The following is an 18,449-nucleotide window of genomic DNA, read 5'->3' as shown; positions in this document are numbered from 1 at the left end:
TGCCCAATTGACTGACAGTTAGTGGAGAAAGTTTGTCCCTTTTCTGTAAGAGTTGCTTCTACAAGTGATGGTTGTGAGTACTAAGCTACAAACAGAACTGGTGGTCTGGACAGAGCTTCCACCTCCAGGGATTTTATGCTCATCTTGATGTTAATGTCAATTAGTCATCAGATGCTATTATTGGTGATGAGGAATTTGGATCTCTTCTTCACATTGATTTTTCCTCTCCATGATGACTTCAGGGGTTGGGCTAGATATAGGTTGGAGGGAAAGGATAAGAAGGTAGTCAAGATAGTAGTCATGGTTTGAACTGCCTGGTACATGCTGCTTCTAGTACCTCTATGTGATATATGTTTGTGTACAATTAATTTGTGATACTTTATTTTTTCCTATATGTTGATATTTCCTCATGCATTTTATATGTGTATAAAAATATTTCCATGAAGCAAAATGTTTACCTTTACATATATATATATATATATATATATATATATATATATATATATATATATCCTAATTGTCTAAAAATTAAAATAAGACAATTGAATGTTATATAGGTCTGGTGAAAAACTGTTACTTATGCAAAACAAGTGACATTTATTAATCATATTTTGCATTCACACCCCCTTTTATCTTGAAATTTTAATTTAGAGAAAATTAAAAACGTTCACTGGGCAGGGGGAGGTGGCTAGGTGGTGCAGTGAATAGAGCACTGGCCCTGGAATCAGGAGTACCTGGGTTCAAATAGGACCTCAGACACAATAATTACCTAGCTGTGTGGCCTTGGAGCAAGTCACTTAACCTCATTTGCCTTGCAAAAACCTAAAAATAAAATTCACTGGGGAGAGGCTATAATGTATTATTCCTTTAAGATACTATTACATTCATATGAAGCTTATTGAAAGGATCAAAAAAAGTATTTTACATAAAGAAAAAAGTATATCAATTGTCAAAGAATGTAAAATAGTGCTGCCATTAGAGATAAACATTTTGATGCCTAAAAGGAATAGGATAGTAACAACTTTGTTTTTAATAAAAGTGGCTAAAAGATGGGCTAAATAATTTTCATATGGGATTTGAGCAATTTGAGTTAAAAAATGAACTATGATATAAATTAAAAGACTCAAAACAACTTGGAAACAATATAGAATGGATAACAGAACTTGTATATGAACAGATTAACATTTTACCAAGAGAAAGAAATAATTTTATTTATTAAGTGGAAATATATGAAGTGGAAAAAAGTAGTCTCAATAAAACAAGATAAAATGTTGAATAATGTTGAGGACTTCCATCTACATGGGTCTTATGTAAAAAGCTCATTTATAGAGAACAATTTTATAATTAAAGAAATCATAAACATTTGAAGATGGGTAAAAAAACTATAGATTTATGGGTGGCTAGGTGGTACAGTGGATAGAGCACCAGCCCTGGAGTCAGGAGCACCGGAGTTCAAATCCAGCCTCAGACACTTAATAATTACCTAGCTGTGTGGTCTTAGGCAAGCCACTTAACTCCATTTGCCTTGCAAAAAAAAAAAAAAAAAAAACACTATAGATTTCTAAGGACTATAGATTTTATATGAAAAATTTGGAGAGTAATGATCTTTTAACTAAAAGGTGATTCGCTGAATCAGGAAGCTTTCATTTTAGGCATTAAATAAAAATAGAACCTGAAAGAAGAACCTGAAGTCAAGAACTGAAGACATGTCAGGGGATTGAAAAGATATTCTATTTGAGATGACACAGATAGAAACAGTCAGCTGACAGAAGACTTCACTTAAGAGATCTCAGATTGATGGGAGAAAGAATTGGTTTCATTGGCCAAGAGCTTCAGTGACAGTTAATTCTCTTCATTGACATCTAGGTAAAAAAGGAAAGAGTTTCTGTTATGTCTGTTGCTCTCTGCTGCCACTTCTGGTTTGAGGAGGAAAAGCAGAGAGGAAAACAGGCTTTTTGCCATTGCTCTGTATCCAGGTGAATTAGTTGGATTTGTTCACTTTCCTTAAAAAAGGAAATCTCCCAATTGTGTTGCTATGAGCCTATTATGGTTGTAGAAGCATTAATTTAATACTTACTATATTCCAAGAATTCAGCCATAGGGGAGAGAGTATGCAAAAAGAAGATACAGGGGATGGAATGCAATCAATATGGAGAATAGCTTTGGAGCAGAATTTTAGTGAGAAGAAAATGTCATATATGTATATCATTTTATTATTGCTAGTGCCCCAATAGAAACAATAATAGCATGCTAATGTTATATTAGTAAAATTAAAATTTGAATGAATGGTGCTTAATTTTTTCACTTAGTACAATTGCACACAGGTAGAAGAATACTGTTTCTAGAAAGACAGGAAAACTGGAGAAAAACATACATCAAATAAATGAAAAAGAAAGACAGGGTATCCAAAAGTAAAATTTATGGGGGAAAAGTAGAGAGTTGGGTATGTTCACTCAAGAGAAAAGATGACTAAGAGGAGGCAGGATAATGGTCGACGAATTTGTAAAATGAGGGAAGGTGTTCAGTAGACTCATTAATCAGTGCAGTGAAATAAGAAAAAATAATGAGGCTAAGAGGCAGTAAGAAAAATTTAGGTAAAATGTTAAGAAAAATCTTATGTGGTGACAGTTTAAACAGTTAGATGGGAACGGTTCATCATCAGTAAAGAAAATTAGAGGCAGCTTTCCACCATCATCAGTAAGTTTGAAATTAATGGAAAGAACAAAACCAAAATTCTGAGAATGTTCTTTTCCAGGCCATCATCATCATGACCCATCTTCTGAAAACAAATACAAGGAAAGTCAGAGAAAAATAAAACATTAAGGGGAGTGGCTAGAGCACTGGCCCTGGAGTCAGGAGTACCTGAGTTCAAATCCAGCCTCAGACACTTAAAATTACCTAGCTGTGTGGACTTAGGCAAGCCACTTAACCCCATTGCCTTGCAAAAACCTAAAAAAAAATTTAAAAATATAAATAAAACACTAAGCCTAACTCTTGGTTTTTTGGGGGGGGGGGTTAGGTTTTTGCAAGGCAGTGGGGTTAGGTAGCTTGCCCAAGGCCACACAGCTAGGTAATTATTAAGTGTCAAGTCGGATTTGAACTCAGGTCCTCCTGACTCCAGGATCTGTGCTCTATCCACTGTGCCACCTAGCCACCCCTTAAGCCTAATTCTTAAATAAACGTGACCTGTGTACATTACAGCATACTTCTGAGACTTCCTACTCACTGCCTATTAATGTATTTTGAAAAAAAAACCTGAATGGGTCTAAAAAGAAATTGAGTCCCATGTAAGAGAACTATTTCACTAATTAAAGTGGCAGCATTGCCCCCCACATCCTCCACCTTCACATGAACTAATAATTCTGCATGATAATCAAAACATCCCACTAATGTATACCTTCTTAGATAAATCATAAGGGCAAATGATATCAGTTGGGAGAATTGCTTCCAGTTACCTTGTTTAGTTTTACTAGATACTAGAGAAAAAGAAAATAAATAAGTTCACTTTTAGATTAATTGGTTAAAATTAATTGATGATGCAGGAATAAAACTTCTCTACTGGCCCCTGAATTTGGGGAATCTTTAAAGGGATTCTTTAAATTTCTCACAGGTAAATGCCAAAAAGTGATTCAATTCATCTTCCCTGATTATTCTTACTAAGAGTAAGCAGAGATGTCACACTCTTTGCTGTTTATTACCTTTCAGATACTAGCAACCACAGATAAATCAGCAATGCTGAATTTTAGGAATAAAATTGCTTTAAACAAATGTCATTGCCTTACTGCAAGGTGCTATGGTAGAATTAGAAAGGTAGTTGACCGGCATCTCCAATTACTAGCTATGTGACCATGGGCAAGCAACTTTAGCTCTGAGTTTCATCATTTCCACATAGGTAATTTTAAAATGAAATTTTAAAATATCCCTACTATTACTAAGAAAATTGTTATAAGGAAAATATTTTGTAAATTATAAAAATCTTGATAGAAGCCACCTATTTTCATTAACTAAAGAATAAAGAATTAATCTGATCTCTTGTAAATATATTTCCAAGCAAAAAGTAAGAATGAAAACTAGTTATATTTGTTTTTCTTATATAAGATATGTTGTACTTTCTCATTTATGTTTCATGAAGATTCATCTTCAAATAGGAATAGCATCATATTATCTAAAAAAAATTCTAAAAAGGGATCCATAGATTTCATTAGGCTGCCAAAGAGTTCCAACACATAAAAAAAAAAATTAGGAACCTCTCTGCCTTAAGATAAAGGAAGAAATGGGGTCTCAAAACAAATACTACTATTTCAGAAATACAGATGGAAAAATTACCTTAGATTCAGGCCTACAGTGATGTCTTTGTTATACAGATTAAGGACCCATAAGACACCAAAAACTGGAGGAGAAAAAAACATGTAGAATGAGAGGTGACTAGTCTTAAGGGATAGTGTTAAACCTAGATTTTCAAATATAATCTCATACAATTTAATAATGGTGTGATCATGGGGAAGTCACTAAATTCTGCTTTGATTTTCTCAACCATAAAATGGGGACATTAACTAAACTTAACTATTAGAATCATCATTAGGATCAAATTCACTCTTCAATCCAGTGACACTGGCTTCTACAAGCCCACCAAAATTCCCTTTTACTGGAAGCTTTCCCCAACCCCATCTCATTCTTGTGCTCTTTCTCTGTTAATTTTTTCCTATTTATTCTTTTTTTTAATTTTTGCAAGGCAGTAGGGTTAAGTGACTTGACCAAGGTCACACAACTAGGTAATTATTAAGTATCTGAGACTAGTTTTGAACTGAGATTCTCCTGACTCCAGAGACAGTATTCTAACCACTTCACCCCCAGCTACTCCCTATTTATTCTTTATATAGATTGTGTTCAATTTATTTATTTGCATGCTATCCCCCCACTGAATTGTAAGTTCCTTTAGGGTAGGCATTGACTTTTGCCTCTTGGTTTGCACCCCCAGTGCTTAGCACAGTGTCTGGAACAGGGTAGATGCTGACATAAGTTTAGTTTTACTAGATACTAGAGTGAAAGAAAATAAATAAATTTGCTTTTAGATTAATTGGTTAAAAGAAAATTCATTGAAGATCCAGGAATATATTGTTTGGTTATATCAAGTGCTTTGCAAACTTTAATGCTCCATATAAATGTTAGTTATTTTTCTTACCTTCTTCCTAGTTGTTAGAAGGAGAACAATTGGGAAAAAGATAAAAACCCCTTTTTGTTTATTTTTCATTTTAATCATATCATTCTTTTGATTAAAAAAAATAAGATTCTAGACAAAATTACTAACCATGGTGTCTTCTACAGAGGCACAGATTCTTTTCCATATTTACTTTTATTTTTTCTTTACAACAGGGATAAGGGCTTCACCAGAAATTGAAAGAACCTTGAAAATTTTACGAACTATGCCATTAACTGCAATTAGAAAAGGACAGATTAATAATTTTGCTGAATAGGACAAAACATTTTGAGTGAAGCAAGAGAGAGGCACAAGAATTAGGAGAGGTTAGGGAAGCGTTCCAGGAAAAGGAAATTTTAGTGGGCTTATAGAAGCCAGAAAGCCTTATTTTCCAAAAGTCCTCAGGTTGTTGCAGCTCCAGTACCTTTGCATTTATGCAATAGAAAATAGAAAATAACAAGCAAACATTTTCAGAGTTATACTCCTACATGAGATGAAGTGATATAGTAGTGCATGTTTAACAAACAACTTTCTGGTGAAAAAAGTCAAATTTTAACAATTATCTCTCCAGAGGAAAAAGTCCAATGGAAAAAATTAGATGTAAAGATAACCCACTTTATGACTGATCTTTATTTATGATATTATTAACATTTTTTCTTAAGTCTAAATTGGTTGTTATCAAGCTCAAATAGAATTGGGAGCCACTATGTCATGCATAATGATCCCTGTGGGTTGCATATTGACTTAGAAAAATCATATTAATATAATCCAAGTTTTGTTATATTTTAATTTATTTTGTTAATTACATTTTTCAATTTAATTTAGTCTGAAGGCACTATAGAGTGTAGTATTGTTCTGACTTGAAATGAATCTTTGTCCAAGACACATGATCAATCTCTTGCCCCCCAGTCTCTCATTAGAATAAGCCCACCTCTAATTAAAATATTCACTACATTAATTGTTAACCAATCAAAATAAATTCCCTGTAGTAGGGGAAAAACAAATGTATTTAAATATTCAGCAACTTCTATGTTTCATCTTTGGTTATGAGAGCAAACAATGAACTCCTTTTATTATTTGCTAACCATAATTAATAAATTGATTATTAATTACCCCAAAACTCTATCTCTTAGGCTTTTATTCATCTTAGTGGACTGGTTTATTGCCCTAGGTTATGAGCATATGGAAAACTTGTAGGTAATAGGTATAACATTGCAGACTGCAATGAGATTGCCCTCAGATACTCTGAAATTGAGAGTTCAACTTAGCAAAATTGGTAATGAAACAAAATGGTTAGTGAGAAAGCTGGTGAGCCAAGACACTTCTGAGGATAGGGTGAAGATAGAATTGAATTGCTTGCTGCTCTTCTGATCAGTGAGTTATTAACAAAACATTGATAAACTTAATCCTTTGGGGTACTTTTGTTTAATTGGTTTCTCTAGACAAAAAAAATTCCTTTGCAGTATCTAAAAACTAAATTAAATAAGATATTTATAGCCAACTTGAGCTATCTAGCCTAGTGTGTGTAGATTAAGCACATTAGAGAGGGTATTAAAAGCCTCCATGATAAGTCAGTAAAATAATCATCTGTTTACTGCAGTTAAGACCTGATTGAAATACCCAAATAGCCTTCCATTTGGACTGAGCACATTATCTTTCATAGTCCACAATCTGGGGAAGTAGTAATCCAAGCACTAGAACCTGCTACAACAATACAGTAAAACACTGATGATAGGGCACACCTGGGGAATGGAGGGTTCTGGTTAATTTAATTTTCTCAATAACTGAAGGTTAACCAAGAATTTGACCCTTGCACAATGAGTTTATTTAAATCCCTTGACTGTATTTTTACTTATGGGACAGTATACTTGAGTTAATTTCCCAAGAAAATACCATACAGGCATTTATTCCCTATGAGAAGGAAATTTTATTAAACAGGTTTTTCTTAGGTTTCATGCAAGGTGATACAAAGTAAAATAAAATAACTGACATATTTGATTCACTTAGTGATTTACGCAGTGATACATAGATATAGATATATAGATAAATATATAGAGATATAAATATGTACATATGTATCTATCTATATATATATATCCATAAAAATATCTAGAGATATATATAGATAAAATTTCATTTGAAACAACCACGTTGTGAAATAGATTATCCTCACTTTATAGATCAGGAAATTGAGACTGGAGCAGTTAAATGACTTGCCCAGGGTCACAGGAAGCTTAACTTTTTTTGTGTCAGGGACCCCTTTGGCAGTCTGATGAATTTTTCTAAAAATAAAATTTTTAAATGCATAAAATAAAATATATATGATTACAAAAATAAGACAATTTTATTAAAATTATCAAAATATTTTTTAAAGTTTACAAACCACAGGTTAGGATTCCTTGTCTTATAACCCTAATCTTTCCCATCCTTCTTCATCTCCAAACTGTGCTCTTTCTCTTTCCCAAAGCTAATGCCACCAAACTATGCTTCAAATCACATCCCCTCCCAATTTCTGGCTGACCTTCTCATCTCAGTTATTCTTTTTTTTCCAGTAAATTCCAGCTTTATGTGTCCAATTAGAATTATGTATAAGTATGCTCTATCATTAAAAAAAAGAAAAAAAAAGATAATTTTCAACTGACCCTGCTTTCGCTCTTGATAATACTCATTTTTCTCTCAACATCAACTTTATTCAGTGTTATATACAGTCATTACTATTACTTTTTTGTTTTCCTATACATTTCTCTAAAGACTAATATTAAAGAGAGCTAAGGTCATGGTATTTTTCTCAGACAGCTCCATTAAGTAGACAGTGGTAGATATTGCCTGGCAAATGAATCTGCGGTAAGAAAACTTCTAAATTCAGTCCCAGACAGGGACGAGATTTGGAATCTGCCATTCTGGACCCAATGTTGAATCATGGTTCTGAGTAGGTCCTTGATGATTGTGAAGACACGAATCATTCTAGTTTTCCAAATAACACTTGTGGCCTTAGGGCCGAGTTGTTTCTATTTCTATATGATAGGAACTTCATGCCTCCACCTACCTGACCTTAACCTATCAGGTAGGAATGTATGACTGAGTCATTATCCTTTCAAGTAGATCATTGTGGCCAGGAGATCAGGATGTGCCTTCATAGGTGGTGAGAATTTCCAAGAGTGAGGAGGGTGTTCAACTGCCTTTAGAGAAGCTGAAGGCTAGAGCACTCATCCTCTCTAGCTGCAAAACTGCCCAGCTGTCAAATGGGTCCAATAGCACTCCACCATTATCACATATTAAAAAAAATTTCTCTGGGTTGCTGGAGTTGGGATTAGGTTTAGTAGATTTTCATAATGACAAAATTTCAAATTACATAGGAATTCAAAATTAACTGTTTTAAGCAATATGAAAATCTCTTCTACAAAGCCCCAAGAAGCTACCATATTTTGAAAGATCGTATCTATATTAAGAACCAGAAGGGACCATAAAAGTCAATGAACATGACTCTTTCATTTGTAGATGATGAACCTGAGTGATGAACCTGAGTTTCAGAGACACTAAGTGACTTGTCCAGGGTCATAAAATTATTCAAGTGTCTGAAGTAAAATAAAAACAGAAATTTTGTTTCTACTCTAAGTCTATCCATATACTTTCCTGAGAAAGCTGAATTGATTCCAAAAGATGAAATGTCTAGAAAATGAGAACTCTGGGACAGCTAGGTGGCACAGTGGATAGAGTACCAGCCCTGGAGTCAGGACGACCTGAGTTCAAATTTGGCCTCAGACACTTAATAATTACCTAGCTGTGTGACCTTGGGCAATTCACTTAACCCTACTGTTTTGCAAAAATAAATAAATAGATAAGAACCTTAGAGAACTGAAATGTATTCAGTTCCTCATCATCACTAAGTTTAATAAGTAGTAAGTTTCTAAAATACCAAGACCTTTTTGATAGCCTTGTTTCAGCTATAGAATAGACTCATCTCAGCATAAGAACATTCTTTCATGTTTTGGGAAGCTCAGAGTGAAGAATGATATGGTAGCTAATCAGTGGGCAATTTATTCAATACAGTAGCAATATTGCTAATGAATGAAAAAAATTTCATTTAATCCAATATGCATGCATCCATTCTACACAAGGCAAAAAGTAACATAGATTAGTGTATAGAGAGAGGGCTTCAAAATCAAAACGTTCCAGGTTTAAGTCCCACCTTTGACATAACTAGCTGGCAACCCTGGACAAGATGTTGAACTTCTCACTGCTTTGGATAATTCTCTAATTCATTGAGTTAGCTTGGTACAGTATCTACCATATAGTAAATATTGAGTGAATGATTGTTGATTAATTGACAGCTTGAGCAGTTGGGAGCGAGTTTGCTCACAAAAAGTCCCTCATATCAGTGAAATCACAGATCTAAGTTTTAAAAAAAAATGACCAAGGAACACACTAGATACTAAGGAATCAAAGATAAAACAAAACACAAAAGTCTTTACTCCCTAAAGATCCTATATTCTACTGAGTGGAACAAAACATTTAAGCAACTAATTACAGTATAATTTGAGAAATTACCATTTTCTAAATAGCAGCTCTTGATCATCTATGTACTTCAACTCAAGCAAATATAAAGTCTGAAAGTTTTTAATTGTAGAGTGAAAAATAGGTAGATCATTTCTGATACCTTCCCCCCCCAAAAAAGTTCTAAATTTGGCCAACTCAGAAAGGTTTTTTTCCCTCCACACCATAAAGTACAGCCAATCAGGAATCACTGAAAGACCAATTGACTCAGGATATCCAGGCTGTTTTTCTGCTTATTCTCACCTACTTCCATGAGAAGATGGACAGAGACAAGAAATTATGCTTGTATGTATCCATTTTCAGAAATTTTAATGCAGTGATTGAAAGAAGAGGTTAATGCTGTAGCTAAAGTGGTGGGATAATATTAAATTATCAAGCATTTATGGAAGTGTTGCCTTGCTAAATGCTGGAAATACAAAGAAGGGGAAGGGGTGGTGCAAACCATTTCTCATTAACCTTGTTTCCTATTTCTGTTTTAATATGCTAAATAATTTTCAGGAGTTAACTATCCTTAAAAACATGAATTTCTTTCATTCTTTTCAATTAAGCTTGCTAAAGTACCTCCTAGTTGTAAGGCACTGACAATGCTGGGTCCATAATGGCAAAAACTTGACTCATTACCTGCCTTCAAGAAGTTTTCATTCTACTTGTTTAGGATATGGCACCTACCTGAACTATTCCTAAATAGTGAATAGGATGCCAAGCCTTAGAGATAAGAAGTCTTGAGTTCTGTTCCAGCCTCTGAGTGACCATGAACAACTCATTCAATCTCTATGGCTTCAGATTAAATCTACTAAATAAATGATCTCTAACTTCCAGTCCTCCATTTCTGTGATTCTAATGGACTGTAATCTTCATATTCAAGGAACCTGAACAAATTTGTCTGGACAATTTATTTATACAAAGATAAAGAAATAAAGTTGGCACTTATTAAGGCAATCACATGGGGGTTAATTTTAATTATTTCTTTCTCCTATTTCCAATTAGTGATGTGAAAATAAAAAAGTTTTGCAAGATCACTTTCACTTAAACCTGTTTCAGGAAGAAATATGACAGCCATTGTCTCTGGCTGCCATGATTTCATTTTGTATTAAAACCAATGAAATAATGACAGCCTTAGGGTCAGACATCTGGTAAGTGACAGAGGCAAAATCAGAACTCAGGTCCACCTCACCTTGTATGTATCAATTGATAATTATTGAGTGTCACCCAAATGCTGAGACTCTGTGCTGAGCACCAGAGAGAGAAAAAAAAAAAAATGTTTCCAAAATTATTGTAATGAATATTAAAATGGCTTCCTTCTTTTCAACTCCTAATTTCTAAATCCCTTGATATTGCCTCCTTTTCAAGAAAGAAAAAGGTGAGTACTCTTTTAAACCCAGGTGTAATTTAGAATTTCCTTTCCTACAAGAATATTCTAAAGGTGTTACCACAATATATGCATATCTCAACCTGAACAATAAAGAGCATCTGTAGATGGGCAGTCCTATTAGAGGTAGATTCAATGTGAATATCAAAATGAACAGCAAATTAATCATGACAGAAGCAAATATTTTTTAGAATTTGATGAATTAAAATTGAATCATTACTTTATTTTTACAAATGATATAACTATCAAACATTCACACCACTATAAAATTGACTTGTTTGCAGGTTTGAAGTTCTACTTTTATGTGATTTTTTATATTTACCTATGTTAAATATTCTTAACAAGGAATTAAGTTGTAAACAAGACACATATGAAAATCAAATATGGAGAAAATAGTCCATATTATCACATATCTTACCTTTGATATTTCTTTTGAAAGTCCAAAAAGAGAATTCACACCAGGCAACATGATTATATAAAGAAAGATTTGGATATGGTTTATCTGAACTCTAAAATAAAAACAAATAAAAACAAAACAGATTAATAGCATCTTGTTCATGGACTGCTTAAAGCAAATCAACATACAACTCAGTTCTAGAGGGAATACAAAGTAGTTCTTAATAAATACTAGTTGGGTTTTTTTCTTTTTTACTTAAAAATTCCAAGAGTTCATATTCAGGGAGGACAGACTATAAAAAATTCTATCTCCTATTTCCCCATTCTTTAACTAAATATATTTTCTTAAATTTTTCATATTTACAAGGCAGTCAAATCATTGAGGGATGTGTAAGAATTCATTAAACTATCCACAAAATGGTTTTGTAAACATGACCAGTTTAAAAAAAGGCTATCAGGTCTGGAATTATGTATCTCTTTTAGCCCATCTCAGAATGACATTATTTTGGCTTCCTTTTGCATTTAGTAAAAGAGTATTATATAATAAAGAAGTTTTAGTGAAGGCTAAAAACTAAAAAAAGAAAGAAAAGGAAAAATAACCGTGGATTTTGGATCAAACAATCTGGGTTCAAATTCTGACTCTTCTACTTACTACAAGTATGATGTTTCTTATTCTGTAGAATAAGAGAACTGGCCCAGATGTGCTCAAAGGTCTCTCCCAATTCTAAACCTCTGATTCTATGATCCATTAGAAAAAGGAAAAGATCAAGAATATATATGAAAACTAATATTCTATATATATAGAAAAACTCTAGTTATTAAAGTTGTTTAGGAAGGGACATGAGTAATACCAAGATTCAACAATCAGGTAAGAAGGATATTAAGGGTATCCAAAAATTTTTTCTAAATTTTTTTCAGTGTAATCAAACATGACAATGGGGATAGAGATAAGAACAATCTTAATTTTGCATGTCAAAAAGTTTGAATTTTCAGAGGTATCCCAGGTCAGAAGAAAATTAAATGTGAGACACACCCAAATTTCTTATCTCCTAGTCTTGTTAACTATGCTACCAATATTGTATTACTGTGTCTGAATTTCATAGTAAACACACATAGGTAGATGATATATTAGACAAATAGATAGAAATAGATATGTAGATAAATATGCTTTTTCCAGGATTATGAATTATTCTAATAATAAATGAATTAAAAATTTGAAGGCAGTTTCTGAGTAATTAATAATTTATTTATTAATTAGTCTAGCTATAATTAATAAATTGATGACAAAACCATTGAGAACCTAGAGTGCTTTGGAAAAGATGTCCCTTGATAGGTGAAACTGATGTAGAGAATTAGGAATGTAGCAGAAAGAAAATCTGTAATCTTTTAATGCTGTTAAAATCTGGCAATCTTGTTAAGGGTGTGGAAAGTGCTTTGCCCTTGAGATGTAAATTAACTGATCAGTTCATTGTTTAATGTAAAATTTTCATCCTGTCTTCTCATTTCCAGCCCCCAGTCTCCAGCCCTCTACTTGGTTTCAGTCCTAAGGGGGGAAGATTTCCCCTTTTGCCCTCAGTGCCCACATAAGAGGCAAGGCTACAAAAACTGAGTTGGACCCCAGCTTGGGGCTGGTCTGCTCTCTCTAATTCAGTCATCTCTCTCTCAGACTGTCTTTCCTTATCTCCCTCTTGGGTCTCTGTCTCAGTCTCTGACTCCCAAGCAACAGTGCCTAGCCTTCCTAGTGTTTTTAAATTCCCAGAGAGTATGCAGTCTTTTCAGTGGTCCCCAAATTCCTATGCTTATAAAACCAAATCCCATCCCCATAGATAACAAAACCAGGATTGGTGAATAATTTATGAAGATAAGAATATTTTAATGAGGAGATAGGCTAAAAGTCTTTAGTTCTATCTCTCTGCTGAGAATCTAATTTGATCATGAGACTTAGCTACCACCAGTAGGCTCCCAACCAACTAGAAGATCTTACCAGAATAATCTAGAGAATCTAATCTTTTTTTTTTGAGAATCTAATCTTGATGCATTCCATTTTAATAATATTGGGCCCATGCCCTCACACCCCTCTATTGCAATATAGAGGAACTCAGTTCAAGAAAGAAAAAACAAGAGTGGTTTGGATAAAGATGGGAGCCTGCCCAAGATGGCAGAGCATGTACCCACAGGATTTGGCCAGTCTCTCAGCCTTGTCCTTCAGAGACTGGCTGAATGATTAACAGTGATCCAATAATACATAAATCGTTGACTCTTCTTCTAATTCTATTTTCATTCTATAGTTTTTTGTGACTGTCTCTGTCACTGTCTTTTATTATCTGTGTGTCTATTTATCTGTGTTTCTCTTCATCTTCAACTTTTCTCTCTTACTCTCTCTCCCCTCCCTTTCAGTCCTAATCTCTTCCCCCCCACTTATAAATATATTACACATTAATACATTATGAATTTACCTTCAGAGAATTCACATTGTATATTTTTTAAATTGTTCTGTCTCCTACTCTTTCATTTGTGTGTGTGTGTGTGTGTGTGTGTTTGATTAAGTATACCTTCTCATTCATCACTCTGTTATAATTATCACTCTCTGTACTTTTCTACCTCCTCAAATACCTTCTCAGGCTTCTCCATTTGGACATGTCTCTGTAACTACAGCCCTCTCCACTAAATGGTGAGTGCCTGGCCTAGACTATCATTTCCTGAGCCATTATGCCATATTCAACTTATACCTCACCCCACTCCCCATTTTCATTCTTCATTTTATAGGTTTTTCTATCTCTTTACCTTCTCTTCCTGGAATTACCTTTGTCTTCGTCACCATTTCCTGAGCTGCCCAGACCATACTTACTCTACTTCCAGCTCGTTCCACTCTCAGCTCTACTCAATTCTCCAGACTTTTCTACTTCCTTCCCAGGAGTTTTGCCCCAACATGGACACAAGCATAATAGAAGTCCAGAATTTTCATATGTAACTCTTTTTTCCTTTTATTAATATTTGTTAGACTTCTTAACTTCACTAAAAAAGGAATCCTTTCTACCATATCTCTGCTAGTCATCATTTAACTTTTTCTAGAAGACTTCCAGGGAGGGGAAATTAACTACCTTTCAAGTAACCCAATCTACTTTGGTACTGTGTTAAGTTTTTCCTGATGTTGATTCTAAATGTGTCTTTCTACCGCTTCTACTTCTGCCCACTAGAACAAAGTAAAATATTTCAGCATCCCTTCAAATAATTGAAAGACAACTAATTTGTCTTTTATCTAAACTATTCTCAATTTCTTCAAGCAATTCTCATATTATATAAGTTCAAGATCCTGTGCCACCTACTAAATACTCTCCTGTTTAGCCAATTTGTTCTTAAAATTTAAGTCCCACAACTAAATCTGAAATTCTAAGTCCCCAAGAGGGATGGTATCACCTTCCTAGTGATATCTAAGTCTCTCAATTCAGCCTAAAATAATATTAAGCCTTGTAGTATTTCTCATTTAGCCTTTTCAATCCCATCTGATTCTTTGTGACCCTTTTTGGGGGGTTTCTTGGCAAAGACACTGGAGAAACTTGGCAAATACATTTCCTTCTCCAACTCATTTTACAAATGAGAAACTGAGGCAAAGAGTCCTTGTTGACTTGCCCAGTCACAGACTGGATATGAAATCAAGAAGATAGTCTAGACTCTAGGCTCAGCACTGTAGCCACTGCACTACCTATCTTCCCCCTTCTCTTTCCTAGCAGTCATTATTTTTCTATATATTCTGCTCTATATTTTCTATATATTCTGCTCTATATCCTACACAACCAGATGTGTGCTAAAGCCATTTCCAACAGGTGTTTGTGACCTGCCTGTTAAAATGTTCAGTATGAGCACTTACATTTCAGAAATAAGCTATTGCAACAAATCAGTGTTCATTTATTGTTCTGTCAATTGTCTAGATTTAAGAAAGTGTTAGTAATGCAGAGTAAATTTAAAAATGCATGTGCATATGCTACCTCTTCCCCAGGGCCCAGGTATTAAACATTTAGCAGCACACTCTTACTTTGCTCTATAAACATTTCTTGATCTCAGCAGGCTCAAACTGCAAAAGGCTCAGGGAATGAAGTCATCACCAGACAGGAGGTTAATAATAATAATCTATAATAATAATAACAAATTATTATGCTATGATAATTATATTATGGTCATAATATGATAATGACTGCCATTTGTAAAATACTTTGAGATTTGCAAAGTGCTTTATATCCATTATTTCATTTGAGTCTCACAATAATTCCAGTGCTTTTCTTTTGTCCTTTCTTCTTCTAATATTAAATAGTTATTAAAAAGTTCTTTTTGTTGTTGTTGTACTTATGCTTTTTGTTCATTTCAGTGATTTCTTATATCTGACACTATTCATAGAGGATCATGCCACACTTCACTATTCATTCTCTATTACATGTCCTTGCTTCCATTTCATTTTTAATAATAAATTTATTTAGTTTTCCAATTATATGTAAAGATAATTTTCATCATTCATTTTTGCAAAGTTTTCTTCTTCCCATCCTTCTTTGTTCTCCCGAGGTTAGCCAATAATCTGGTACAGGTTATGAATGAAGGATCGTGTTACACATATATTTCCATATTAGTCACACAGTGAAAGAAAAATCAGAATAAAGGGGGGAAACCATGTGAAAGATAAAATAAAAAAACAAATTTTAAAAAGTGAAAATAGTACACTTTTCTCTGCATTCAGATTCCATATTTCTTTCTCTCAATGTGAATGGCATTTTCCATTCCAGGTCTTTCATAATTGTCTTTGATCACTGTGTTGCTGAGAAGAACTAAGTCTATCATATTTGATCTTCAGACAAAGTTACTTTCTGGGTTTTTTTTTTTGCAAGGCAAATGGGGTTAAGTGGCTTGCCCAAGGCCACACAGTTAGGTAATTATTAGGTGTCTGAGGCTGGATTTGAACTCAGGTACTCCTGACTCCAGAGCTGGTGCTCTATCCACTGCACCACCTAGCTGCCTCCAAAGTTACTTTCAAAGTGCTAACTTCACTCAGCATCAATTCATGTAAGTCTTCCTAGGTTGTTCTGAAATCTACTCATTTCCTTTTTTTTAACTCATTATTTCTTAGAGAACAATAATACTCCATTATATTTATATAAACACAACTTGTTCAGCCATTTCCCAATTATGGGCATTCCCTCAATTTCTAAGAGTCTGTCATCACATAAAGCTGCTATGAATATACTTGAACTTTATTCTTTTTTTTTAATAATTTCTTTCCAAGTTGCTTCCCAGAATGTTCGGACCAGTACACAACTCCACCAATAATTTCTGATTCCATTTTAAAGAAATTGTTTTTTAAATATACCTTAGTTGGGGATAATATTACATTCCAAGTTACTTAATACAAGGCAGAATATGATAATCATCTATAAAGACTATATAATATTGTGGTTGTGAAGAAAGTGATAGAAGGTTTTACATAGAAGTCTAGACAAGTTCAGACTTAAAGAATAGATTGGCTTTTAAAAAGGAAGAAGAGAGAGGGGGGGAGGTCATTTCTAGGAAGAGAAAAATTGACCAAGCAAGGCATAAATATTAAAATGCAGAGAGAATATTTGAGGACAACGGTCAGACCATACTGGGTGGAATCTTGCACAGTATCTCTTTGTACTCTGTTCTTATTCATTAGCTTCTTATTTTTTTTAAGGGTATCGGATGGAGCTGGAAAAAACCTTGGATAAACTAATTCAAACACTTCCTTTCCAAGATCACCTTCTAATTGCAAACCTGATGTTCTTTTCCATGCTAGTGTTGATTAGAAAGTATTATAAGATAAGCATGAAAAGTTAAGCTGAGGTTTGATTATAGAGGACCTGGAATGACAAGTTCAATAGCAGCATCCTCTGTCCCCTTACTGGTAGACCATAGAAGAGGGGGGGAGAGAGAAGGAGAGGTATGATCACCACAAATGACCACATAAGCAAAACTAAGACAGACAGAATTGTCAACAAAACTACCAATCACATTCTCCAAATTTTGGGAGGAATTCAAGGAGGATGGACTTTGTCCTGAAAGAAATGAAGAGAGACTCAAAATCTAAGAGCAATAAAGTCACCACTAGCCCAGGGAACCCAGTCTCCAAACACAAACTACCTAAAACTATGTAAGATGTATATTATGTATAACTTATCACATAAACTTACTGAACTACATCTTGACAATGTGTGAGAATTAATTACTCAGGCAAAACTGAAGGTTCAAACAAAAACTAAAGGTCAAACTAGGCAATTCATTCATTAACTTAATAATAATCTTGAGTTCAGATACTTCATCAAGGATGGTGGAATCAGTGGGTATAAAAATTAGGAAAAGCAACAGATTCAAAATCTAGGGTAAAAAACTCTTTAATAGGATTCAAGAATATAGGCAAAATAGAGTAAACAAATGTTTAAAAAGAAAAAGGAATCTTGATGAGAGGCATAATCTGATGTAGCAAATGACAAGCAAGATCTTGACATGAATTCAATCTTTCACTAACCCTTTAACTCAGTAAAAGTTCCTGTTTAGGGCAAAAAACTATCTTTGAAAGTTACCTAGAACAGATGTGATGTCTGGAAATGGCATGTGAGGAAATAGAAAGATATTTGCTTCAGGCTGTATTTCACAAAGATTAAAAAGGGGAAAAGATGTGAACTAGGTTGTAGCAGTGAATAAAAAAAAATCAACAGTTTGGTAAATTATTGTATATAAAGACAAATTAGAAAATAAGCCTAAGACTCAAGTTAGGGTGACCAGAAGCATGGTAGAGAACAAGAAAGTCAGAAGGGGAAAATTGTGTGGAAGGTAGGAGAAGAATGTAATTTAAGCTGGATCTCAGTTTATAATAATACAAATCAAGAAAATTTGTCCAACAGAGAAAAGTCAAATTGGAGCTCAGGAAAGAAG

At 34.0% G+C, this 18,449-nt stretch overlaps 1 protein-coding gene across 2 annotated transcripts in view; it reads right to left on the bottom strand.

Moving 5' to 3' along the window:
* The window catches only part of IQCM (IQ motif containing M), a 620,635-nt gene that overhangs the window by 512,817 nt on the left and 89,369 nt on the right, over positions 1 to 18,449 (bottom strand). For both annotated transcript variants that reach the window (XM_074229157.1, XM_074229156.1), the window contains exons 2-3: positions 15,550 to 15,644; positions 11,539 to 11,629 (exon numbers count right to left, since the gene is read on the bottom strand). In XM_074229157.1, the coding sequence (XP_074085258.1) occupies positions 11,539 to 11,589 (51 nt within the window). In that variant the 5' untranslated portion in view covers positions 11,590 to 11,629; positions 15,550 to 15,644. The remainder of the gene's footprint in view (positions 1 to 11,538; positions 11,630 to 15,549; positions 15,645 to 18,449) is intronic.

Source organism: Macrotis lagotis, chromosome 3 (assembly GCF_037893015.1).
Source record: "Macrotis lagotis isolate mMagLag1 chromosome 3, bilby.v1.9.chrom.fasta, whole genome shotgun sequence".
NCBI lineage: Eukaryota > Metazoa > Chordata > Mammalia > Peramelemorphia > Peramelidae > Macrotis > Macrotis lagotis.
The sequence above is the reverse complement of the archived record's forward strand: the minus strand, read 5'-3'. Positions and strand labels throughout refer to the sequence as shown.